Source organism: Scyliorhinus canicula, chromosome 7 (genome assembly GCF_902713615.1).
Source record: "Scyliorhinus canicula chromosome 7, sScyCan1.1, whole genome shotgun sequence".
Lineage (NCBI taxonomy): Eukaryota > Metazoa > Chordata > Chondrichthyes > Carcharhiniformes > Scyliorhinidae > Scyliorhinus > Scyliorhinus canicula.
In genome coordinates this window covers 79,540,254-79,567,015 of record NC_052152.1, presented here as the reverse complement: position 1 = coordinate 79,567,015, position 26,762 = coordinate 79,540,254, and the positions used below count along the sequence as shown (strand labels likewise).

General features: G+C 49.4%; 1 protein-coding gene across 5 annotated transcripts in view; it reads left to right on the top strand.

The window, feature by feature from the left end:
* Positions 1-26,762, top strand: part of tab3 (TGF-beta activated kinase 1 (MAP3K7) binding protein 3) — a 261,758-nt gene that overhangs the window by 97,684 nt on the left and 137,312 nt on the right. For all 5 annotated transcript variants that reach the window (XM_038802258.1, XM_038802253.1, XM_038802257.1 and 2 more), the window contains 2 exons: positions 3,992-4,152; positions 12,734-12,827. In XM_038802258.1, the coding sequence (XP_038658186.1) occupies positions 3,992-4,152; positions 12,734-12,827 (255 nt within the window). The remainder of the gene's footprint in view (positions 1-3,991; positions 4,153-12,733; positions 12,828-26,762) is intronic.

Genomic DNA, 26,762 nt, shown 5'->3' with positions numbered 1-26,762 from the left:
TTTAATTGCTGTTTTATGTCTCATACAGTTTAACCATGCATAAGAGATAAGTCAATGCGATTTAAGACTTTTTGGATATGTGCTGCTGCTATCAGCCTCGATAGTTTGTTTATTGTAAGTTGGGAATCAAATTCATTTGCTTGTCGTAGACTATGTTATTTCTGCACTTTGAACTAAGCTGCATAATGCAGTTTAGTAACAATGTAAGGACAAAATGTTGGGTCGCACTTAAAAATTAGTTTGGATCCCAAACTTAATTGAGATAATAAGCAGTTTGTGTTCATGCGTTGTCCAAACTGCTGTGAAGAGGTTACCTGATTGTGTGATAAAATTAAATATAGCTTAATAGGAACAGTAAGCCATTTCAACCCCCTGAACCACCTCTGACATTGAATCAGATCCTGGCTGATCTGTACCTCAGTTCCATTTATTTGCCATTGCTCCATGCTTACCAAACAACTGTCAGGTGTGTTTTTGAAGCGAGGATGCTTAAAATTGCCTGCGATATTCTGAATCTAACCATGTCAATGACTTGACTATTGGAAACACGTTTGTTTTATATTGAAATGGATAATTTGAAAACTCTTACAAAGCAAGTTTGATGATTTACCCTCTTCTTCGAAAGGAAATTTATACATTGGAGAAAGATCAGAGAAAGTAAACAAGGGCTATTCTAGGACTTTATAAAAGAAGACAGGATTCAACTTGTTTTTGTTGAAGAGAAGATTGAACGGGAAATCTTGTTCAATTATTTAAAATGTGCATAATTTTGAACACATTATTTGGCTGTGATTTCAGAATTAAAGGCAGAAAGACACAAAAATTGGAAGAAATGCATGTGGTTTGGAAAATGAGTTTGCTCAACAGAGTGTCTTCTTATTCCTTGTCTTGTGTTCTGCTTTAGTCTGACTCCCAAAATAGACCATCTTTTGAATTTCAGCCTTTTATTCCACTGAAGCAATTGTCAAGATTGTAGCTATAAAATAATGAATTTGAGGTACCCACCCAAGCTTTTTTTAAATCATTCTTTCTGCTTTGTGGCGCCCATGAGCAATTGAATTTGTTCTACTTGACGATGAGGAAAAATATCAACTCTTAGTGCTAAAGTTATGAGTAAGTAAACAGATATTTTCTTGTAGAATAAATTTAATTTCTTTTCAGTTTGTTGGAGTGGTTTCTGCATTGCACTTGGCTAAGGCTACAGATGTGGAAGTCGGAATAGTAACCCGATTATGGAATAAAATGTGCAGGTTAGGTGGATTGGCCATGATATGTTCCCCCTTAGTGTTCAAAGTTTAAGTGGGGTTATCGAGTTTTAGGAATAGGATAGGGGAGTGGGCCTAAGTTATGGTGCTCTTTTGGAGGGTCGGTGCAGCCCGATGGGCTGAATAGCCTCCTTCTGCACTCTAGAGATTCTATGAAAATGTCTCACTTGAATATAATCTTTTATTATCATCACAAGTAGGCTTACACTAACACTACAATGAAGTTACTGTGTCAGTCTCCTAGTTGCCATATTCTGGCACCTGTTCAGGTACATAGAGGGAGAATTCCGAATATCCAATTCCTCTAACAAGCATGTAATTCAGGACTTGTAGGAGGAAACCGGAGCACCCGGAGGAAACCCACGCAGAAATGGGGAGAACGTGCAGACCCTGATCCAAGCCGGGAATTGAACCTGGGATGCTGGCGCTGTGAAGCAACAGTGCTAACCACTGTGCTACCGTGCCGCCCTACATATCATGCACCCAACATCACCAAAAAGCAGGAATCGTAGCTAACTGTATGCCAGTTAGAATCATTAAAACTCCATTTATTAATCCAGATGTTGGCTATATAATTACAATATTTCCATTCTAAATTGCTGATGTCATGCCAATACTGTAGATTTCCAATAATGGTTCAGCGAGATCTCCCGGGATCCCATAACAAACCATGATTATGTTTGAGAAAGTGCTCGAAATCTCTTTAGTTTAACAAAAATTGAGGCAGTTACAGCTCCTTAGAAAATTGCAATGGCTTGCACAGCTGTTAAATGGGGGAAATATTTCAAATTTGAGACACCCTAAATTTGTTTTTAAAAGATTTGCATCGAAAAGGAAGGTAAAATAAACTTATCTATTAAAATTTAGATTACCCAATTATTTTTTCCAATTAAAGGGCAATTTAGTGTGGCCAATCCACCTACTCTGCACATTTTTGGATTGTGGGGGCGAAACCCACGCAGACACGGGAGAATGTGCAAACTCCACACCGACAGTGACCCAGAGCCGGGATCGAACCTGGGACCTCAGCGCCGTGAGGCAGCTGTGCTAACCACTAGGCCACCGTGCTGCCCTAACTCTTTAGATTAAAACCCCATCATTGTAATTTGATAAGCTGCAACTTTCTGTTGTGCAGTAGAGTTGACTTGCAGAAGCTTCTTTTCTAAAATATTTTGGGTGGGATTTTCCATGCACCCCCACAGCGTGTTTCGCGGAGGCAGCCTGCCATTATCCAGCAGCGGGATCTTCAGATCAATGGGGTTTCCTGTTGTTAGTCCCTTGCGCCATCCTCAAAGGCCCAGGATACTCACGGGATTTGCTGTCTGTGAGATTTATAAATCCAGTGGAATTATAAATGATTAGGACTTATCCATTCCCATAACTGTCAACTATTACATGTATACTGTATCAATAATAATTTCAACTACAATATCAGAAGCCTTGCATTCTGTTAAATACTTTAAAATATTTCTACACAAAGGCCATAAATTTGACTTCACTATAATTAACTTTGCAAAACTATTAAATCTGTTCAAGCTAATTTGTGATTTGCAAAAGAAGTGATGTACTTAAACAAAACTTAGTTTTAACACCGCTTAATTTGTGCGGGAACGAGCGGAATATTTTGGCACCTCACTTAGCATCGTATACTCTCTCAAGTGTGGGGCAAGCATACTCAATAGCAACATTAAAAATTGGGTACATTTGTAAATATAAATATTTATAGGGCTGTGGGGAAGGTACAGGAGAATGGAACTAATTGGAAAGATCCAATGAAGAACTGGCAGAGATGTGATGGTCTAAATGGCCTCTTTATCTTTCTATGATTCTACATTGACTATACATTGTTTTACTGCTTAGCTCGGTTGTCATGTGGCTAGGTTATAATGCTGTGCTTTGTTTTCTGATTATTACTAAGCTACAGTAAGCTATATATATATATATATATATGCTATTTCTGTTAGATGTTTGAGAGAATTAATACTTAAATACAGGATCATAAATTCAGACACAAATCAGATGATTGGTGTTGAAACTAAGTTTTCATTTTAAAGTATGCCACTTTATTTCATTTCATTTTCATATTTAGCAAATCACAAATTAGCTTGAACAGATTTAATAGTTCTGCAAAGTTAATTATAGTGAACAGTCAAATCTATGGCCTTTTTGCAGGAACATTTTAAAGTATTTAACAATGCAAGGCGTCTGATATTGCAGTTGAAATTATTATTGATACAATATACATGTAATAGCTGACAGTATATCGTTATGGGAATGGATAAGTACTAATAATTTTATAAATCCACTTTACCTCATGTGCAAGAATTGCTGTCTTTGCATCTTTGTGACGCTGATGCTTATCAGTGCTATCAGTAAAGAGGGTTATGAATAATCTGCTGAAAGTAAATTCTTCTCTCTACACAGTGAACCTTTGGCATGTACATTCAGGGTCGATCTAAAGTGCAATGTTTTCATCTCGGATTTCCTTGTTTTTCTGAGTGTTTGAGTCACTGAAGAATCATTTTGAATTGGGCCACTAGTTTTTGTTTTCAGTTTGTTTGGGGGGAGAAGAGAACACTGATGGAACACTAGGAGTTTAGCTAGAGTTTATCTAACCTGGTTTAATCAGTGCTGTTTCTGTTCCCAGTAATGGTTGCAATACTCGTCCGTCTGAATTAGATGTCCGTTTTTCTGTTCTGTGACTGATTTTTGGAATGTGTCTTTAGCGCTTTTGCTCCATCAGAGAGCTCGAATGGAGCGATTACTAAAAGAACTAAACTTGGAAAAGCAAAAGCTGGAGAAGCTGAAGGCTGAGGTTAATGAGATGGAATATGATTTAATGCAACGACGGCTGAGGAGAGTGAACTCCAACACATCAATACCTACAGTAAGGCCACTGCTTAAAATACTGTTTACTTGGGAAGTAAATAATTTGGCCATTTAGGCTTGGTGACTTTATGTGTGTCTTTTATATCTTAAGCTAAGTCATCTAAGTCGATATGTCATGTATGATACCCTTTAGAGGTCATCAACTCCTGCTTGTGAAGCCATTCTATTTATATTGCAGGGCAGTTTCACAGTAGCACTGTTATTGCACCCTGCCCATCCTCTCTCCGTGATTCAAAGCTAAGCTGCTACTGAACTCACTAATTGATTTAGTATCATTGAGTTACCATCCAGAATCATGAAGATGCGTATTCCTCCTCTGTCTCTTCGCCCTGATAGGCCATTGTACCTGTTAGTGTTGCCCTTTACAGACAGAGATCTAATGTGACACGCCTTCAATAACTTTTTTTTAAACAATTCATTTTGCAGATAGAATTAACAAGTTTTCCGATTTGTGCATTGAAATGGGTAGGAATGAAGGCATCAAAAATTAAATCTTTTTCCTCTTAATCTTTTTAAGCTGTTAACATTTCTGGTAGCCACAGTATTTTAAAAAAATATTTTTGAGTTTTCACACTTTGTATCCAACAATTTGCAAAATGCTAAAGCAACACGTATATTCACAACAGAGGAGCATCCCAACAACAACTGTGGCCTTGCCCCCCCCCCCCCCCCATTAAACAGGCTTACTTTTCTTACATATTTGATATTCTTCAGCATGGCTAAGACTCGAATATACAAACTCGTATGTACAGTTGTATGGGTCGTTAAGTCTCCAAGTGTTCTGACATTCCAGGTGATGACTATCCTGATGAGTTTCTGTTGTTCCCCTACTCAACTGGTGGATGTGCCCCTTCACTCCAGGGTTTCCCTTTGTTTCTGGGTCAGCTGTTTGGGGTTCCTGGCATTGATGTTATTGCTGCCGTCATGTGCGACCCATTGTGGCCATGTTCTCCCCCCTCCGGCCATACTTCCTCGTGTTGGCTTGTCCGATAGTGCAGTGCCAACCAACCCCCCCCCCCCCCCCCCCCCCCCCCCCCCCCTCCTCCTGGTTTTTCTTTGCCTATCTTTGCATTTTATCATTCTCACCCCCTCCTTCCTGGGTCACAAAGTCAGGTCGAAAGTGAGGCAATTTTGTCCTGTACAGTTGTCCTTTTCTGCTCTTTAGACAGAGTTTGTTTCTACTGTTGCCGCTCCCTTCCCAGCCCCAGTGTCTGTGCATGACCCTGTCAGCCTTGGCCGGGGTGGTGAAGTGGTGTTCCTTCCCCTAGAAGGTTACCCACTGTTTGACCGGTTACAGCCCACTCTTCTAAAGAGCCGCCTTTGTTTAATTCAGCATGGCTCTTGGCCAGGTCTGCCACAATGTACACTTTGATCGAGTGCACTTCCCACTGGCAGGGCCATGTGTGCCTTGCCCAGTTTAGAATCTTCTGGTCTTGGTACCGGTGACGCTCTGACGGCTCTTGGTTGTTTTCACGCTTTAGGCTATGGCCTGAGTGACCTGTGGACTCTGTCTATCTCTGGGGTTTTAGGAAAGCTCATCCTCCCGACCAGCTTACCCAGCATCTGGGCCACATACTCCATGGGGTTCCTGCCCTCGATACTCACTGGCAGCCCCAGAGCGAAGAGGTTTTAGCGGGTCAACCAGTTCTCCTAGTCCTCTATCTTCCCCTTCAGTGCCCCTTGCATCACCACCAAACCTCCTATTGCGTCTCCACGGAGGCGAATTCAGTTGCTCTGGTCGGCCTCCGTTTTCTCCGGTTCGCTTGATAGTCGCCTCGTGTGCCTCCAAACGCTGTTCTGTCTTTTCCAGCACACTTTGAAGGAGGCCAGGGAGTCCGTGACCACTGCCTTAACCGTTGCCATAATTTGGAAATTGATGGTGTCCCTGTGTTTTCGTAACTCCTGAGTCAGGAGGTCCATCCACTCGCTTATCGGTGGGTAGTCCGCCATGAGCCCTGGTGACCCAGCCTGCTTGGGTGTGCCCGGCTCCAACTCGTCATGCGTGCTTGCCGACGTCCCGTTCCTCTCTTCTAGTCTTTTACCGATTTTACCATCCCTTCGGGTCTTGGAGGTATACATGGGTATTTCTTCGTAGTTGTGGTGGTATTGGAAAGGGGTTGGGCGGGGGTGGGAGGGGGAGGGCGGTTTCTACAGGTTTAGTGGCCTATTTTTGTGCTAAAAGTGCCAATTCTCAGAGTTCCCCGAGGAGAGACACCTTTCCTGTTCTCTAGTTCAGTTTCTGATCAATGGTAACCCCCAGGATGTTGATTGTGGGCGACTCCATGATGGTATTACCATTTAATGTCGAGGAACAGTGGTTAGATCCCCTCTTGTAGGAGTTGGTCATTGCCTGGCACTTGTGTGGTGCAAATGTAATTTGCCAGCCCAAGCCTGGGTATTGTCCAGCTGTTGCTGTATGTGGACATGGACTGCTTCATTATCTGAGGTGTCACGAATGGTGCAGAACATTGTGCAATCATCTGCGATCATCCCCACTTCTGACCTTATAGTGGAAGGGAGGTCTTTGATGAAGCAGCTGAAGATGGTTGGGCCTAGGATGCTCCCCTAAGGAACTCCAGCAGTGATGTCCTGCAACAGTGATGTTTGATCTCCACCCACCACAATCATCTTTCTTTGTGCCAAATGTGACTCCAACTAGCAGAGAGTCTCCCCCCCCCCCCCCCCCCCCCCCCCCCCCCCCCAAAACCCAGATTCCTATTGACTCCAGTTAAGTTAGCGCTCCTTAATGCCATACTTGGTCAAATGCTGCCTTGATGTCAAGGGCAGTCACACTCTCCTCGCCTCTGGCAGTCAGCTCTTTTGTCCATGTTTGAACCAAGGCTATAATGAGATCAGGAGCTGAGTAACCCTGGTGGAACCCAAACTGAGCATCCATGAGCAGGTTATTGCTAAGTTAGGGCCGCTTGATAGCACTGTTGATGACTTCTTCACTTTGCCGATGATGGAGAGTAGACTGATAGGGTGGTTCTTGGCTGGGTTGGATTTGGGCAATTGTCCACATTGTCGGATAGATGCTAGTGTTGTCGTTGTACAGGAACAGATGCTGTATCCGATTCCAGCATCCGTAGTAATTTGCTTTTATCCAGGAACAGCTTGGCTAGGGGTGCGGCAAGTTCTGGAGCACATATGCAGCACATATTGAGTACTATTATCGGAATATTGTCAGGGTCCATAGCCTTTGCAGTATCCAGTGCTTACAGCGTTTCTTGGCACAGTAGTTGGCACTGCTGCTTCACAGCGCCAGGGACCCAGGTTTAATTCTGACCTTGAGTGACTGTGTGGTGTTTGCACATTCTGTGTCTGCATGGGTTTCCTTCAGGTGCTCCTGTTTCCTCCCACAGTCCAAAGATGTGCAAGTTAGGTGGATTGGCTGCGCTAAATTGCCCCTTAGCGCCCAAAGCTTAGGTGGGATTGGTCAGAGGGTAGGTGCAGACTCGATGGCTGAATGTCTTCCTTCTGCACTGTAGGGATTCTATGATCTTATTTCAAGTGAGGTGAATCATATTGGCTGAAGGTGCTGGGGACCTTTGGAGGAGACTGAGATGGATGATCCACTCTACACTTCTGGCTGAAGATTGTTGTGAATGCTTCAACCTTGTCTTTTGCACTAATGTGCTGAACTCCTCCATCATTGAGGATGGCTGTATTTGTGCAGCTGCCTCCTCCAGTGAGTTGTTTAATTGCCCTCCACCATTCATGGCTGAATGTGGCAAGACTGCAAAGCTTGGATCTGATGCGTTTGTTGTGGAATCGCTTATTACTTGCTGCTTATGCTGTTTTGCATACAAGTAGACCTGCGTTGTAGCTTCACCAAGTTGACACCTCATTTTTGGGTATGCCTGGGGTTGCTCCTGGCATGCTCTCCTGCACTCTTCATTGAACCAGGGTTGATACCATGGCTTGGTGGTCATGGTAGAGTGGGGGATATGCCGGGCCATGAGGTTGCAGATTGTGGTTGAGGACAATTTTGCTGCTGTTGATGGCCCATAGCACCTCAGGAATGCCCAGTCTTGAGTTGCTAGGTCTGTTGAAAGTCTATCCCATTTAACTGAACTGAAATGTAATTTAGCCAACGAGTCAGTTAAGCTTGGATGATGGTGAATGGGCACATTCAGCATCTGGAATTAGAAACCTGACTTGGGTGAAATCCTCTTTGCAACACCGTATCGAGGTTTTGGGGATTAACACTTCATTAACTCTGCTTAAAATTACTTTTTGTTAAGTGATTAGTAGAGAGTATTGCAAATGTTGTATCTGCACGACCACTTTGAGTAAAGTTATTGGATTAAAACGATAGGCAGACCATTACTGAATGAAACCATGTTATTACCTGGTCTGCGGTATATAATGGGTAAAGTAGAAATTAATTATGTACAAAGACAAAAGGAAACGGTTTCAAATTAAATCTTTTTGTGTGCAGATGTGGAATTATTATTCATACATAAATTATAAATGAATCACTGGGATGCAAAGATGCTTGATCCAATTCATAGAATCACTCCAGTACAGAAGGAGACCTTTCAGCCAATCGAGTCTGCACCAACCCTACCAGGCGCATCCTATGTGTGCCCATTCCCCTGCCCCATCCCTTTAACCCCACCCTTTGGACAATTTAGCACAGTCAATCCACCTAACCTGCACATCCAATGCTGGACCAAGTTGCTGCTCAGTCAATACCTTTGTCTCCTGGAAAAAGTGTTCAATATTACTTCCATTTAAACCGAAGTATTGCATTGGTATGCAGTAATCTTGGGGATTTGGCTTCCAATAACAGGAAAAAGGCATCAAATGTTTGGGAATATCATTTTCGGGGCAGCTTTCCAAAATGGCATCCCGATCTGCGAGGAGGCTTTTCTGTTGGCTCGCCAGCAGGAAATGACTCAGTTCGGCCTTGACAGAAACTCCCCATGGCCAAATTGTCGTTAAATAGAAGATGTTTCTCTGCGCTGCAGCCACCGAGAAAGACTAGACTAATTGCGCCCAAATGGGTGATTCTTTGTACAATGTGTGCAGGAGGGTTTCCTGACACAATATGTTGACAGGCCAACAAGAGGCGAGGCCACATTGGATTTGGTTTTGGGTAATGAACCAGGCCAGGTGTTAGATCTGGAGGTAGGTGAGCACTTTGGAAACAGTGACCACAATTCGGTGACCTTTACATTAGTGATGGAAAGGGATAAGTATACCCCGCAGGGCAAGAGTTATAGCTGGGGGAAGGGCAATTATGATGCCATTAGACATGACTTAGGATGTGTTGGTTGGAGAAGTAGGCTGCAAGGGTTGGGCACACTGGATATGTGGAGCTTGTTCAAGGAACAGCTATTGCATGTTCTTGATAAGTATGTACCAGTCAGGCAGGGAGGAAGGGGTCGAGCGAGGGAACCGTGGTTTACCAAAGAAGTGGAATCTCTTGTTAAGAGGAAGAAGGAGGCCTATGTGAAGATGAGGCGTGAAGTTTCAGTTGGGGCGCTTGATAGTTACAAGGAAGCGAGGAAGGATCTAAAGAGAGAGCTGAGACGAGCAAGGAGGGGACATGAGAAGTCTTTGGCAGGTAGGATCAAGGAAAACCCAAAAGCTTTCTATAGGTATGTCAGGAATAAAAGAATGACTAGGGTAAGAGTAGGGCCAGTCAAGGACAGTGGTGGGAAGTTGTGTGTGGAGGCTGAGGAGATAAGCGAGATACTAAATGAATACTTTTCGTCAGTATTCACTCAAGAAAAAGATAATATTGTGGAGGAGAATGCTGAGACCCAGGCTATTAGAATAGATGGCATTGAGGTGCGTAGGGAAGAAGTGTTGGCAATTCTGGACAAGGTGAAAATAGATAAGTCCCCGGGGCCAGATGGGATTTATCCTAGGATTCTCTGGGAAGCCAGGGAAGAGATTGCTGAGCCTTTGGCTTTGATTTTTATGTCATCATTGGCTACAGGAATAGTGCCAGAGGACTGGAGGATAGCAAATGTGGTCCCTTTGTTCAAGAAGGGGAGTAGAGATAACCCCGGTAACTATAGGCCGGTGAGCCTAACGTCTGTGGTGGGTAAAGTCTTGGAGAGGATTATAAAAGATACAATTTATAATCATCTAGATAGGAATAATATGATTAGGGACAGTCAGCATGGTTTTGTGAAGGGTAGGTCATGCCTCACAAACCTTATCGAGTTCTTTGAGAAGGTGACTGAACAGGTAGACGAGGGTAGAGCAGTTGATGTGGTGTATATGGATTTCAGTAAAGCGTTTGATAAGGTTCCCCACGGTCGTCTATTGCAGAAAATACGGAGGCTGGGGATTGAGGGTGATTTAGAGATGTGGATCAGAAATTGGCTAGTTGAAAGAAGACAGAGAGTGGTAGTTGATGGGAAATGTTCAGAATGGAGTTCAGTTACGAGTGGCGTACCACAAGGATCTGTTCTGGGGCCGTTGCTGTTTGTCATTTTTATAAATGACCTAGAGGAGGGCGCAGAAGGATGGGTGAGTAAATTTGCAGACGACACTAAAGTCGGTGGAGTTGTAGACAGTGCGGAAGGATGTTGCAGGTTACAGAGGGACATAGATAAGCTGCAGAGCTGGGCTGAGAGGTGGCAAATGGAGTTTAATGTGGAGAAGTGTGAGGTGATTCACTTTGGAAAGAATAACAGAAATGCGGAATATTTGGCTAATGGTAAAATTCTTGGTAGTGTGGATGAGCAGAGGGATCTCGGTGTCCATGTACATAGATCCCTGAAAGTTGCCACCCAGGTTGATAGGGTTGTGAAGAAGGCCTATGGTGTGTTGGCCTTTATTGGTAGAGGGATTGAGTTCCGGAGCCATGAGGTCATGTTGCAGTTGTACAAAACTCTAGTACGGCCGCATTTGGAGTATTGCGTACAGTTCTGGTCGCCTCATTATAGGAAGGACGTGGAAGCTTTGGAACGGGTGCAGAGGAGATTTACCAGGATGTTGCCTGGTATGGAGGGAAAATCTTATGAGGAAAGGCTGATGGACTTGAGGTTGTTTTCGTTAGAGAGAAGAAGGTTAAGAGGTGACTTAATAGAGGCATACAAAATGATCAGAGGGTTAGATAGGGTGGACAGCGAGAGCCTTCTCCCGCGGATGGAGGTGGCTAGCACGAGGGGACATAGCCTTAAATTGAGGGGTAATAGATATAGGACAGAGGTCAGAGGTGGGTTTTTTACGCAAAGAGTGGTGAGGCCGTGGAATGCCCTACCTGCAACAGTAGTGAACTCGCCAACATTGAGGGCATTTAAAAATTTATTGGATAAGCATATGGATGATAAGGGCATAGTGTAGGTTAGATGGCCTTTAGATTTTTTCCATGTCGGTGCAACATCGAGGGCCGAAGGGCCTGTACTGCGCTGTATCGTTCTATGTTCTATGTTCTAAAACTTGATATTTTTTTCTGATTAATCGTGCCTCCTTATTTCAGCTTGCATTATTGGAGAAATGGTTCTTTCAAATAGTTCACATTGAATATTGTACTGGGTTTTTTTTTCTCCATTGAAAACAACCGAGGATTTCCTTTCAGTTACATTTGAAGTTCTGGAAAAGTTAGGTTGAAGCAAATCGATGAGCATCAGGGATTTTACTTCTTGCTCAGTTGGTTCCTTCACCTGTGCTATCTGATGATGATCTGACTGCTACACTTGAGATGCATTGGGCGCGATTCTCCGCAAAGGCGGAGAGTCGTGAAGGCTGCCACAAAATCGGCCGTGTTTCACGGCAGCTTCCGTGCCCCCTCCCAGGACCCGATTCTGCTCCCCGGTCGGGGCTAGCATCGCGGGCTTAACGAATTTCGCTAAGCCCGCGCGCCAAAGTTAGCGACGGCTGGTGCATATGATGACGTCAGCCGCGCATGCGCGGATTGGACGACACCAACCCGCGCATGCGCGGATGACGCCATCCACGCATATGCGTCAGACCCGCGCATGCACGGTCCGTAATGCCTCTCAGCCGCCCCGCGGACTTATCCTGCAGGGCGGCGGAGGGAGAAAGAGTGTGCGGGAATTGGACCCGCTGCCCGCGATCGGTGGGCACCGATTGTGGGCCCATGCCACCCTTGGCACGGCCGTGGTGCGGCCGTGCCAATCGGTAGCATGTTTGTGCAGAACGGCACTTTGCCACCGTTTTCACGAACTTGTATAGCAGGTGTATTAAAATTCGTGAAAACGGCCGTAAAGGCCTTGGAAATCGGCCCATCGGCCAGGGGAGAATCGCTGCTCGCCGTAAAAAAAACGGCGAGCAGCAATTCGTGTCGGGGGGGGGGGGGGGGGAGAGAATAGCGGGAGGGCATCGGACCAGCGTCGCCGTAAAAATTTGCGCCGCCCGCTATTCTCCGCCCTGTCGTGAGTGCGGAGAATCGCGCCCATCATCTTTGCAACAGCTGCTGATTCGAAGTGTGCAGTAGTAATCTGATATGTCTGGTACTTGTGTGACTTGGACCAATATTATCCAAGGGCATCTTCATCATTTATTGTCTATCAAAAATCTGAGTACAGCAGTGAACTGAATTGTTTTAATTTTTAACAGTTTGGTACTCAGTTTTCTTCTTTTTGTCTTCACAGCCAGAGGAGATGACTAGATTCCGAAGTCTAAACAGACAGCTTCAAATAGACATTGACTGTACTTTAAAAGAAATTGACCTTGTGCAGTCCAGAGGTTTGTGATCTTTACTGCATTTCATGAGGGCAAGGGATATGTGAACTTGGGTTTTCATGCATACTCTTCATTGCAAGTTACAATTGATGCTTGATAACTTAAGCAAGCTTTAATGAAACTGTTCTTGCACCTCTAACTTGCAAGGTTGTGTATATTTTCAATGTAGTATATGAATATGTAACACATGTTTACTTGCAAACACATTTCTCCTGCTTTAAAAGAAGACTGAAATTTTTGCTCAGTCAGCATTGTAAAGGAAATACTTAACCTTTTCAGGTATATAAGCTTTTCTGAGAATAGGGAGAATATCGCGGCAGTACCGAAAGGGGATATATCCGAGGGTTCACCCACTTGAGTCTTTGAGTAGAACTGAAAAATAAGACTGGAGAGATCACTTTGATAGGATTGTACTGGAGGCTCCCAAATTGTCAGCGGGAAATTGAGGAGCAAATGTGTAAGGAGAATTCAGATAGCTGCAAGAAAAATAATGTGGTAATAGATTTTATGTTTCCCAACATTGACTGGGGCAGCCATCGCATTAGGGGCTTGGATGGAGAGAAATTTGTTGAGTGTACTCAGAAATTTCTCATTCAGTATGTGGATGGCCTGACAAGAGAGGGGGCAAAACCTTGACCTCCTCTTGGGGAATAAGGAAGGACAGGTGACGGAAGTGTTAGTGAGGGATTACTTTGGCACCAGTGACCATAATTCCATTAGTTTTAAGATAGCTATGGAGGATGATAGGACTGGCCCAAAAGTTAAAATTCTACATTGGGGCAAGGCCAATTTTGATGGTATTTGACAGGAGATTTTAAAAGTTGATTGGGGGGAGTCTATTGACAGGCAAAGGGACAGCTGGTAAGTGGGAGGCTTTCAAAAATGTGTTAACCTAGTTTCAGGGTAAGCATATTCCTCTTAGAGTGAAGGGCAAGGCTGGTAGAAGTGGGGAGTCCTGGATGACTCAGGACATTGAGGCCCTGGTCAAAAAGAAGAAGGAGGCATATGACATGCATAGGCAAATGGATCCCTTGAGAAGTATGGAGGTTGTTGGAGTAGAGTTGAGAGAAAATCAGGAGGGTAAAAAGGGGATTGCTTTGGCAGATAAGGCAAAGGAGAATCCAAAGATCTTCTCCAAATACATAAAGAGCAAAAGAGTAACGAGGGGGAGAGTGGGCCTCTTAACGATCTACAAGGTCATCTATGTGCGATCCACAAGAGATGGGTGAGATCCTAAATGAATATCGGTGCTGGAACTCTTAAAGCACACCAAGGTAGGTAAATCCCCGGGACCTGATGAAATGTACCTCGGGACGTTGTGGGAGGCTAAGGAGAAAATTGCGGTCCCATAGCAGAGATATTTTAATCATCGACAACCACAGGTGAGGTGCCTGATGATCGGAGGATAGCAAATGTTGTGCCTTTGTTTAAGAAGGGCTGCAGGGAAAAGCTTGGGAAGTATAGACCGCTGAACCCAACGTCTATGGTGGGTAAGTTATAAGAAGGTGTTCTGAGGGACAGGATTTACAGGCATTTAGACAGGTAAGGGCTAATTAGGGAAAGTCAGCATGGCTTTGTAAGGGGAAAGCCATGTCTCACGAATTTGAGTGAGTTTTTTTGAAGGGGTAACCAAAAAGGTAGATGATGGCAGTGCAATCAACGTTGTCTACATGGACTTTACGAAGGCTTTGACTGAGGTACCACATGGTAGGTTGTTGATTAAGGTTAAATCTCACAGATCCAGGGTGAGGTAGCCAATTGGATACAAAATTGACTTGACGACAAAGGTTGGTTGTAGAGGGTTGATTAATGGCAGATTTATACTAGAAAGTATGTAGTGTGGTAGCCAAAGGAAACTTTATAGATAAGGCGGGGTGGAATTCTCCCAAAGAACACTAAATATATGTATGTGGCGTGGCTGTGATTCTCCCAAGGAACGACTGTCATTTCAGGCAGGAAATTTGGTGAGAATCCTTTTGGCTGTTCTGGCACGATTCCCATCACAGCGCACCCACACCAAGTCATTTTCTTTGGAGATTGTTATTGAATCCTCCCAAACGTCTTTATGGATCTAAATATGCCAGCAAGACCAGTTCCTCGGAGATCAGGGCATCATTTTTAAAGGTACGTTGAAAATTCTCTACAACCCCCACTCACTGACATTGTGACCTCAACAGACGTGGGCCACCAGGTTGCATCAGGTGCCATGTGCCGGGAGCATTATGCTCCGTTAGGCGCCTGGCACAAACTCTATTTAGGGGCTCTTCCCCCATTCTCCGGGAATAGTGGGAGATGAACCGGGTTCAACGGAGCATTAGAATTGCACCCATAGTTTCTACGAAATGCCTGAGCCTGAAAGCACTGTGTTGCGATTCTTTGCATCTCAGGTTGTTAACTTGTGTTCAGAAAGAAAGAGAACTACCAAACACAGTTAATTTCTCCAGCAGAAAGTTGGCGATTTTTGTAATTACTTGAAATAAACCCGGCCTTAAACTGAGAACCTTTATTATTCATAAATTTCCTAGAATCCCTGCATTGCAGAAGGAGGTCATTTGGCCCATCAAGTCTGCGCTGGCCCTTCGAAAGAGCACTTACTTAGGCACACTCCCCCGTCCTATTCCCATAACCCTGTGGATGACCGTGGCCAGTCCATATAACCTGCACATCTTTGGACTGTGGGATAAAACCAAAGCCCCCGGAGGAAACCCATGCAGGCACAGGGAGAACATGCAAACTCCACACAGTCACCCAAGGCCGAAATTGAATTTAGGCCTCTGGGCACTGTAAGACTGCCATTCAAGATGAAGTCCTGGGAATACCGTGTCCATTTTGGCCATTCCTACAGGATGATCAGAATGCAGACAGCCCCTCTTTCAGATTATGGTGGACACATTATTTTGGGTTCATCCAGGTGAAAAATATTAATGAGTGAATGGAACAGTTTTCCATTTGTAACACAAAATATTTCTAATCAAATCTAATCCTAAACTGGGTAATACTCATTCCATTCTGCCCAATGGTGCATCTGTTTACAGTAATTTTCTAATTATTTTACCACTATGTTGTATAGTCTGTGAACCTGTGCTTACTGGATTGAATGTTACTGTAGTACTTTAAAGACTTGTTTCATTCTCCAAAGTAGATAGTTAGAGCAAAGACAATGAGAAATAAGGTAAAAGGAGTTTGAATACAACTTTTTTTAGGACTAAAGGTGATGCATGATGTGAATAATTAAACTAGGCAGAGCAAATCAAAAGACAAAGTGAGAAAGCATTGGATAGAAATTATATTTCAAGCAAAATTATTCATGCTTAAGTTCCTTTAATTGAAAAATGTGTGTGGATATTTTGGTTTTGAAATGTAATACTGTAATAAAACTGCTTATGGACAAGTCAGGTTTAAAGTTTTATTTTAGGGTCACATTGGAGAAGTAGACAAATCTAGCGAACTTAATCAGACAGGAATTCCCTGATATTGCAGTACCTTCCAATTAATTTGAAAGGTTCACTTACGGAAAGGGTGTAGAATTCAGGTGACCCTCTCTGATTGTGGGAAAAATGACATCCATAGTCTGGCATATTTTTGTTCCAGATTGGTGACTCTCTGCTAGCAGTGCAAGCTTGCATGCTGTGCTAACAGCAACAATATGCACCAAATAGGACATTGCACTGTTCTATGAAAGAAAATAATTAATTCCCAGGTGTGTTCTGTTTGAAATGATGGTGATAATGTGGTGGGATGGTTGTTGAAAGGCTGTTTGGCATTGTGTTATTTTTATGCTTTGCTTTGTCTCAGTTATATTCTGTTGCAGCTATGTTCTGTGTCAGCATTGCTCCACCTACCTGCCCCACCCCACCACTAATCCTCCTCCCTTGGCCAAGTTTGGGGGATTACCAGGATAGGGCAGGGGAGTGAGCCTTGGTAGGGTGCTCTTTTGGAGGGTCGGTGCAGACTCAATGGTCAAATGGCCTCCTTCTGCACTGTCGGGATCCTAAGTAATTGTCACAAATCATGCACGCTCTGTTGATGAAGGTTTCCTATTTTCCATATGAACTGTTCATTGGGTCTAAAAGCTTTTTATCCTTTGTATATTTTTCTCCCCTTCTGTTCTCCCCAGGCGACTGACCAATTGGCTGTTAAGCCTCCTGGATCTTGCATAGTAGCCATTATGCACTCTTGAAACTAGGCAGCTGCAGGAGCATCAAAGCTGAACCAAATTCTGTCCTTTATTCAAAACAATATCTCACATGGGTGCTGAAATGGGAATCCTGGGCAATTGAGTGGCCTGATGATGCTTTGGTTAACATCAGCTAATCTGATGCAGGCTTGGTCTCAGATCTAAGATTTTGCTGTTATATCCTAGGTGATCACTGGTAATATCATGTAACTGCCAAGAGACTTATGTGCTGAAGTAAAGGGCTAATCTCGTTTTCAATCATTGTATTTGGTCCTTCTTTTGTTTGAGCATAGAATCCCTACTGTGCAGAAGGAGGCCATTCGGCCCATCGAGTCTGCACTGCCCCTTGGAAAGAGCACCCTACATAAGCCCACACCTCCATCCTACCCCTGTAACCCAGTAACCCCATCTAACCTTTTGGGACACTTAAGGGGCAATTTAACATGACCAATCCACCTAACCTGCACATCTTTGGACTGTGGGGGGAAATTGGACCACCCGGAGGAAACGCAGACACGGGAAGAAGGTGCCATCTCCACCCAGACAGTCACCTGAGGCCGGAATTGAACCTGGGTCCCTGGAATCATAGAATCATACAATTTACAGGGCAGAAGGAGACCATTCAGCCCATCGAGTCTGCACCGGCCCTCGGAAAGAGCACCCTACCCAAGAGAACGTGCAGACTGCGCACAGACAGTGACCCAAGCCAGGAATCGAAACTGGGACCCTGGAGCTGTGAAGCAATTATGCTAACCACTGTGCTACCGAGCTATGAGGCCGATAGCCACTGTATTGCCGATTAACCTGCAACCGTGGCATTGTCAGCAAGTTTGATGATGATGACCTCCCTGTTTTTATCACTTGAGGCCTATGGTTCAAATAATCTTTGCAGGTCTGCATGACATTACTTTCCATGCAAATCAGACTTACTTTCCTTGCAAATCGCACTGTTCAGTATCCACTGCTTTTTTTTTTGTCTCCCCCATCTGAACTTCATTATTGCATCTTAAGAAATTATCATGCTTTCTATCTTAACTTTACTTTGAGATAACTGTCTGTGGAGTTTGCACGTTGTTCCTGTGTCTGCATAGGTTTCCTCCGGGTGCTCCGGTTTCCTCCCACAGTCCATAGATATGCGTGTTGGGTGAATTGGCCACCCTAAATTGCCCCTTGGTGCCCAATGGTTAGGTGGGGTTACAGGGATAGGGCGGAAATTGGGCCTAGCTGGGGTGCCCTATCAGAACAGGGGCCGGTGAAGACTCGATGGGCCGAATAGCCTCCTTCTGCACTCTAGGGATTCTATGTTTCTAAGTCTTGAAATGAAGATGGCCTGTAGTTCCTTTTACAGGGGCTGGTTTAGCACAGTGGGCAAAGACAGCTGGCTTGTAATGCAGAACAAGACCAGCAGCGCGGGTTCAATTCCAGTACCAGCCTCCCCGAACAGGCACCAGAATGTGGCGACTCGAGGCTTTTCACAGTAACTTCATTGAAGCCTACTTGTGACAAGCCATTATTATATCATTATTATTATGGTCCACTGAAGAAATAGAGCCTGGAGGTTAGGATCATGAAAGTGCTGTGGTTTACTGCTTGCAGTGGCAGGATTCATCTGTTTCACTCCAGGCGAGGTGCTAAAAAAGCTTCCTGTAATGAAAACTTGGTTTGATTCCACATATAGAAAGGTAAAGGCCTGCCTGATTTCTCTACCTGCTGATGATTCTCAGGCAGGGGCCTGTTCCTTCACTAGTCTGTATCTTTCTTCCCCGGCTGTTCCAAAAATGTCTCATTAAATGTCCTGGTCTGAAAATCTAGTTTCTATCATGTGACCAGCGTGTTTCTGGCCATCATCTGCTCAAATGCTTTCTGACACCTAAGCCATTGACACACAGCAGGGTTTGAGTTTCACCCATTCAAATATCGTTTTTCACACCAATTCTTTTAAATTCCACTTTGAAGCTGAAAAGCCTCGAGCAGTATTACGAACCAATTTTTAAAAATTATTTGGATAAAGGCCGCTGTTACTCAGAGAAAAGATCTGTTGCATTTTAATGACTTCTCAAGGAGATGTTATGAAAATTCATTTGCATTCTAATGTTTTGTCCAGACATGAAATTAGCTCCAATTCCTTGTGTGGTTCGACAGGAAAGAAACTTCATCAGATCCTTCAACTCCATTTTATTTTATAAGTGAAACGTCAATTTTGAATATATATCCATAAAGCCAAGAGTTTATTTGCATTAGCTTGACATCGTTTTTTTAGCGTTTTTTAAGTCTTGTTGAAAAAGGATTCCAGATGTTTTGGTCTGGGGGAGCCACACGATTTTGCAGCAGCTGCTGGCGAAATTGGGGGTGGTGGTATGACAAACCCATGACCGTGTTGTCTGCATGTGTATAGGGTAGATGTCTGTAGTGAATTTCTGACATTATAAAAGTCTGTACAGTTGAGTTGAAGGGGAGGAAGGGGGCTTCATTGGAGGGGATAAATCATACATGGGAGGACTTGGGTGAGGAGGTCCGTGCCGGAACATGGAAAGCAGCCCTGCAGAGGGTGAATGCGTCCTCGTTGTGTGTGAGGTTAAGCCGCATCCAGTTTAAGGTGGCACATAGGGCCCACATGACAGTAGCAAGAATGAGCCTTTTTGTTTTTGAAGGGGTGGATGATAGATGTGTACTGGGGGGAGAGGGCTGCCGTGAACCATGACCACGTGTTCTGGACGTGTCCAAGTTTGGGGGGTTCTGGCATGGGTTCTCTGACATGATATCCGAGATTCTGGAGGTGGGGTTGGGGATGGCCCAGAGTCCGGAGGTGGCGATATTTGGCATGTCAGAAGATCCAAGGTGTCCAGGTGAGGAGAGAGGCCGATGTATTGGCCTTTGTCTCCCAGATCGCCCGGAAACGGATCTTGTGGGACTTGGAGCTGCTGAAGGCGGGGATATGGGTAAGTGACCTGGCAAAATTCCTGCATTTGGAGAAGGTCAAGCTCATTTTACAGGGGTCGGAGGAGCGGATCACCCGGAGGTGGAAACCATTCATTGATTTCTTCCAGGTGACGGGTCAGCGGGGGACGGGGTATTTGGGAAGCTGGGAGTAGGGGGGGTGCAGGGAGATGAGAGGGAAAAATTAGGAAGGGTGTTGGTATCAGGGGATGGTCTTGGAATCCATAGAATCCCTACAGTGCTCAAGGAGGACATTCGGCCCATTGAGTCTACACCAGGGGTGGGCAAACTACGGCCCGCGGGCCGCATGCGGCCCGCCAAAGGTATTTCTGCGGCCCACCAAGTCATTAAAAAAAAAAAAAAAAAAAAAATTTTCTAAAAAAAATTTTTTTTTTTTTAATAAATTTTTTTTTAAAGGTTAATGGGTGGGGGGGCTGTTGGATTACTTACTGGCATAGGGTGGATACGTTGACTTGAGTAGGGTGATCATTGCTTGGCACAACGTCGAGGGCCGAAGGGCCTGTTCTGTGCTGTACTGTTCTATGTTCTATATGAGGCGCCCAGAATCATAACCGGGTGAAGTAATTATTTTACTTAATATACTATGCGGCCCTTTGTGAATTGTGAATTTCTGAATGCGGCCCTTGCACGGAAAAGTTTGCCCACCCCTGGTCTACACCGACCCTCTGAAAGAACACTCATAATAATAATCGCTTATTGTCACAAGTAGGCTTCAATGAAGTTACTGTGAACAGCCCCTAGTCGCCACATTCTGGCGCCTGTTTGGGGAGGCATGTACAGGAATTGAACCCGTGCTGCTGGCCTGCTTTGGTCTGCTTTAAAAGCCAGCTCTTTAGCCCCGTGCTAAACCAGCCCCTAGGCACACTACCCACCCTAAACCATAACCCCACACATTAATCATGGCCAATCCAACTAACCAGTACATCTTTTAAGCGCAGGGTGAAACCCACACATAGGAAGTCCACAGTCACCCAAGGCCAGAACTGAACCCGGGGGTCCCTGGTGCTGTGATGCAGCAGTGCTAAACACTGCCACCATGGTTCACTTACCCCTTTTTGGCACTGATTGTTTAATCTGTGTGCGCCAAATCCCGGTGATGCTAATAGAAAGCTTTGTTGAAATTGTAAAGCTCTTAAAAATCGTTACTGAAGAAAGTAGACCAGTGTGTGGTTTGAAACAAGAACCGGCTGTGCTTCATTCTTGCAAACACTGACATTTTCTTACAGCTTTGGAAGTCCCTGTGATTTCTCCCACTTAAAAACAAACTCATAATTATATAATGGGCAAGTTCAAAATAGAAGTGTGATAGGTGATGGGGTGCAGTTCTTCAACTAAGCTGGACTTTTGGCATCAACATTTGCAGACAACACATATGGGGACATAGGAAGGAATGTATGAACCTTCATTATTAATAAATTATGGAAAGGACTCCAGTGCACAAAGATTGATAAGATAGATGATGTGGAGATGCCGGCGTTGGACTGGGGTGGGCACAGTAAGAAGTCTTACAACACCAGGTTAAAGTCCAACATGTTTGTTTCAAACACTAGTTTTCGGAGCATTGTTCCTTCCGCAGTGCTCTGAAAGCTAGTGTTTGAATCAAACATGTTGGACTTTGACAAGATAGATGTGTGACGATTGGAACATGTTAGGAAAATTGAATTAGAAATGTAGTGGGCAATTTAAGGAATAAAAGCCCAGGGTTAGAATGTGTTTGTTTTTAAAATAATTCTGCTCTGCAGGGCCTGGGTAGTTTTGGATGCCAGCAGGTGAAATTGACAAAGGAATGTATTTTTCAGACTGGGCAAATGCATAATGGTTTGCCTGGGGAACTCCCTGGAGAGTTAATGTACTTTTCAGCCAGCAGAGGTAATTTTTTTTCAGCTTGGGGAGATGAGGTCATTGCTGGCTGGAGCCAAGGAAGGCAGAGACATTTTGAAAGAGTTGGTGGAGAAGCATTGGGAGAGAGGATTTGCCTTTTGATCTACTTGATGCGGAGTCCACAACTCTCCCACAATAAGATGGATTGAGATCTGTAAATTTCTTGTTTAATGGAAAATTGAATGGTTTAGTGTTTCAGGTGTAAATTGTAAGCTGTTCTTTTTGGAGTGAAGTTAAAGCCAGTTTAATATTGTAATTTTAACAAAGTTTTGTTCTAAAAATAACCACACCCTATTTCTTTTTGCAAACACTCCTGGAATGAATCATTCTTGCCGCAAAGTCTTTCAAATAAACTAAAATATTTGGTTTTCGGTCCAGTATCTTAACTGTTACGATCTGGTCAGGGATCTTAATGGATGTCAGCCGATCGAAGGAGAAATATAAGGTTATTTCTACACTTTGGGTAGAAGAGCAAAAGGACATATGCACCACATGATAAAACCTGATGTATTACTCATTTATGAACAGCGTCTGATCTCTAGTAGTGGGAAAATAGAAAGCTTCCTATCAATCCAACAAGTTCCTGGGAAGCACAATACAAGTGGAAGTATAATTCATTATGCCATTGAGATTGATTTATTTATTTCTCTCTCTCTCTCTCTGGCACACTCTCTCTCGCACGCTCCTTCTTGCTCTCTCAATGCCCTCTTTCGCTCTCACTCGCTCTACCCTCTTTCCCCCTCTCTTTCCCCTCTCACTCTCTCTTCTCCCCCCCGTCCCCTCTCTCTCTCTCTCTCTCTCTCTCTCTCTCGCTCTGCCGCCCGCCCTCGCCCACTGCCGCCTGCCCTCGCCCACTGCCGCCTGCCCTCGCCCACTGCCGCCTGCCCTCGCCGCCTGCCCTCGCCCACTGCCGCCCGCCCTCGCCCACTGCCGCCCGCCCTCGCCCACTGCCGCCCGCCCTCGCCCACTGCCGCCCGCCCTCGCCCACTGCCGCCCGCCCTCGCCCACTGCCGCCCGCCCTCGCCCACTGCCGCCCGCCCTCGCCCACTGCCGCCCGCCCTCGCCCACTGCCGCCCGCCCTCGCCCACTGCCGCCCGCCCTCGCCCACTGCCGCCCGCCCTCGCCCACTGCCGCCCGCCCTCGCCCACTGCCGCCCGCCCTCGCCCACTGCCGCCCGCCCTCTCCCACTGCCGCCCTCTCCCACTGCCGCCCTCTCCCACTGCCGCCCTCTCCCACTGCCGCCCTCTCCCACTGCCGCCCTCTCCCACTGCCGCCCTCTCCCACTGCCGCCCTCTCCCACTGCCGCCCTCTCCCACTGCCGCCCTCTCCCACTGCCGCCCTCTCCCACTGCCGCCCTCTCCCACTGCCGCCCTCTCCCACTGCCGCCCTCTCCCACTGCCGCCCTCTCCCACTGCCGCCCGCCCTCGCCCCCTGCCCGCCCGCCCTCGCCCACTGCCGCCCGCCCTCGCCCACTGCCGCCCGCCCTCGCCCACTGCCGCCCGCCCTCGCCCACTGCCGCCCGCCCTCGCCCACTGCCGCCCGCCCTCGCCCACTGCCGCCCGCCCTCGCCCACTGCCGCCCGCCCTCGCCCACTGCCGCCCGCCCTCGCCCACTGCCGCCCGCCCTCGCCCACTGCCGCCCGCCCTCGCCCACTGCCGCCCGCCCTCGCCCACTGCCGCCCGCCCTCGCCCACTGCCGCCCGCCCTCGCCCACTGCCGCCCGCCCTCGCCCACTGCCGCCCGCCCTCGCCCACTGCCGCCCGCCCTCGCCCCTGCCGCCCGCCCTCGCCCACTGCCGCCCGCACTCGCCCACTGCCGCCCGCCTTCGCCCACTGCCGCCCGCCTTCGCCCACTGCCGCCCGCCTTCGCCCACTGCCGCCCGCCCTCTGCCACCCGCCCTTGCCCTCTGCCAACCGCCCTTGCCCTCTGCCGCCTGCCGCCCGCCCATGCCCGCTCGCCCATGCCCGCCCTCCTGCCCGCCCATGCCCTCTCTCCCGCCCGCCCATGCCCTCTCTCCCGTCCGCCCATGCCCTCTCTCCCCGCCCGCCCATGCCCTCTCTCCCGCCCGCCCATGCCCTCTCTCCCGCCCGCTCATGCCCCATCTCGCGCTCGCCCATGCCCCCTCTCCCGCCCACCCATTACCCCTCTCCCGCCCGCCCATGCCCTCTCGCCCGCCCATGCCCTCTCTCCCGCCCGCCCATGCCCTCTCTCCCGCTCGCGCCCATGCCCCATCTCGCGCTCGCCCATGCCCTCTCTCCCGCCCGCCCATGCCCTCTCTCGCGCTCGCCCATGCCCTCTCTCCCGCCCGCCCATGCCCTCTCTCCCGCCCGCCCATGCCCTCTCTCCCGCCCGCCCATGCCCTCTCTCCCGCCCGCCCATGCCCTCTCTCCCGCCCGCCCATGCCCTCTCTCCCGCCCGCCCATGCCCTCTCTCCCGCCCGCCCATGCCCTCTCTCCCGCCCGCCCATGCCCTCTCTCCCGCCCGCCCATGCCCTCTCTCCCCGCCCGCCCATGCCCTCTCTCCCGCCCGCCCATGCCCTCTCTCCCGCCCGCCCATGCCCTCTCTCCCGCCCGCGCATGCCCTCTCTCCCGCCCGCCCATGCCCTCTCTCCCCGCCCGCCCATGCCCTCATCTCCCGCCCGCCCATGCCCTCTCTCCCGCCCGCCCATGCCCTCTCTCCCGCCCGCCCATGCCCTCTCTCCCCCCCCCGCCCATGCCCTCTCTCCCGCCCGCCCATGCCCTCTCTCCCGCCCGCCCATGCCCTCTCCCGCCCGCCCATGCCCTCTCTCCCGCCCGCCCATGCCCTCTCTCCCCCCCCCCCCATGCCCCTCTCCCGCCCGCCCATGCCCTCCCGCCCGCCCATGCCCTCTCAGTCCTCCCCGCCCGCCCTGCCCTCTCCCGCCCGCCCATGCCCTCTCTCCCGCCCGCCCATGCCCTCTCTCCCGCCCGCCCATGCCCTCTCTCCCCCGCCCGCCCATGCCCTCTCTCCCGCCCGCCCATGCCCTCTCTCCCCGCCCGCCCATGGCCCTCTCTCCCGCCCGCCCATGCCCTCTCTCCCGCCCGCCCATGCCCCTCTCTCCCGCCCGCCCATGCCCTCTCTCCCGCCCACCCATGCCCTCTCTCCCGCCCATGCCCTCTCTCCCGCCCATGCCCCCTCTCCCGCCCATGCCCTCTCCCGCCCGCCCTGCCCTCTCTCCCGCCCGCCCTGCCCTCTCTCCCGCCCGCCCATGCCCTCTCTCCCCTCCCGCCCGCCCATCCCCTCCTCCCGCCCGCCCATGCCCTCTCTCCCCCCGCCCCGCCCTCTCTCCCGCCCGCCCATGCCCTCTCTCCCGCCCGCCCATGCCCTCTCTCCCGCCCGCCCATGCCCTCTCTCCCGCCCGCCCATGCCCTCTCTCCCGCCCCGCCCATGCCCTCTCTCCCGCCCGCCCATGCCCTCTCTCCCGCCCGCCCATGCCCTCTCTCCCGCCCCGCCCATGCCCTCTCTCCCGCCCGCCCATGCCCTCTCTCCCGCCCGCCCATGCCCTCTCTCCCGCCCGCCCATGCCCTCTCTCCCGCCCGCCCATGCCCTCTCTCCCCGCCCGCCCATGCCCTCTCTCCCGCCCGCCCACGCCCTCTCCCGCCCTCTCCCGCCCGCCCATGCCCTCTCTCCCGCCCGCCCACCCCTCTCCCGCCCGCTCTCCCGCTCGCCCTCCCCCTCTCCCGCTCGCCCTCCCCCTCTCCCGCTCGCCCTCCCCCTCTCCCGCTCGCCCTCCCCCTCTCCCGCTCGCCCTCCCCCTCTCCCGCTCGCCCTCCCCCTCTCCCGCTCGCCCTCCCCCTCTCCCGCTCGCCCTCTCCCCGCTCGCCCTCCCCCTCTCCCACTCGCCCTCCCTCCCTCCCTCTTGCTCGCCCTCCCTCCCTCCCTCTTGCTCGCCCTCCCTCCCTCCCGCTCGCCCTCCCTCCCTCCCGCTCGCCCTCCCTCCCGCTCGCCCTCCCTCCCTCCCTCTTGCTCGCCCTCCCTCCCTCCCGCTCGCCCTCCCTCAGCTCGCCCTCCCTCAGCTCGCCCTCCCTCCCTCCCGCTCGCCCTCCCTCCCTCCCGCTCGCCCTCCCTCCCTCCCGCTCGCCCTCCCTCCCTCCCTCTCGCTCGCCCTCCCTCCCTCCCTCTCGCTCGCCCTCCCTCCCTCCCGCTCGCCCTCCCTCCCGCTCGCCCTCCCTCCCTCCCTCTCGCTCGCCCTCCCTCCCTCCCTCCCTCTCGCTCGCCCTCCCTCCCTCCCTCTCGCTCGCCCTCCCTCCCTCCCTCTCGCTCGCCCTCCCTCCCTCCCTCTCGCTCGCCCTCCCTCCCTCTCGCTCGCCCTCCCTCCCTCTCGCTCGCCCTCCCTCCCTCCCTCTCGCTCGCCCTCCCTCCCTCTCGCTCGCCCTCCCTCCCTCTAGCTCGCCCTCCCTCCCTCTAGCTCGCCCTCCCTCCCTCTCGCTCGCCCTCCCTCCCTCTCGCTCGCCCCCCCCTCCCTCTCGCTCGCCCTCCCTCCCTCTCGCTCGCCCTCCCTCCCTCTCGCTCGCCCTCCCTCCCTCTCGCTCGCCCTCCCTCCCTCTCGCTCGCCCTCCCTCCCTCTCGCTCGCCCTCCCTCCCTCTCGCTCGCCCTCCCTCCCTCTCGCTCGCCCTCCCTCCCTCTCGCTCGCCCTCCCTCCCTCTCGCTCGCCCTCCCTCCCTCTCGCCCTCCCTCCCTCTCGCCCGCCCTCCCTCTCGCTCGCCCTCCCTCTCGCTCGCCCTCCCTCCCTCCCTCCCTCTCGCCCTCCCTCCCTCTCGCTCGCCCTCCCTCCCTCTCGCTCGCCCTCCCTCCCTCTCGCTCGCCCTCCCTCCCTCTCGCTCGCCCTCCCTCTCGCTCGCCCTCCCTCCCTCTCGCCCGCCCTCCCTCCCTCCCTCTTGCCCTCCCTCCCTCTCGCTCGCCCT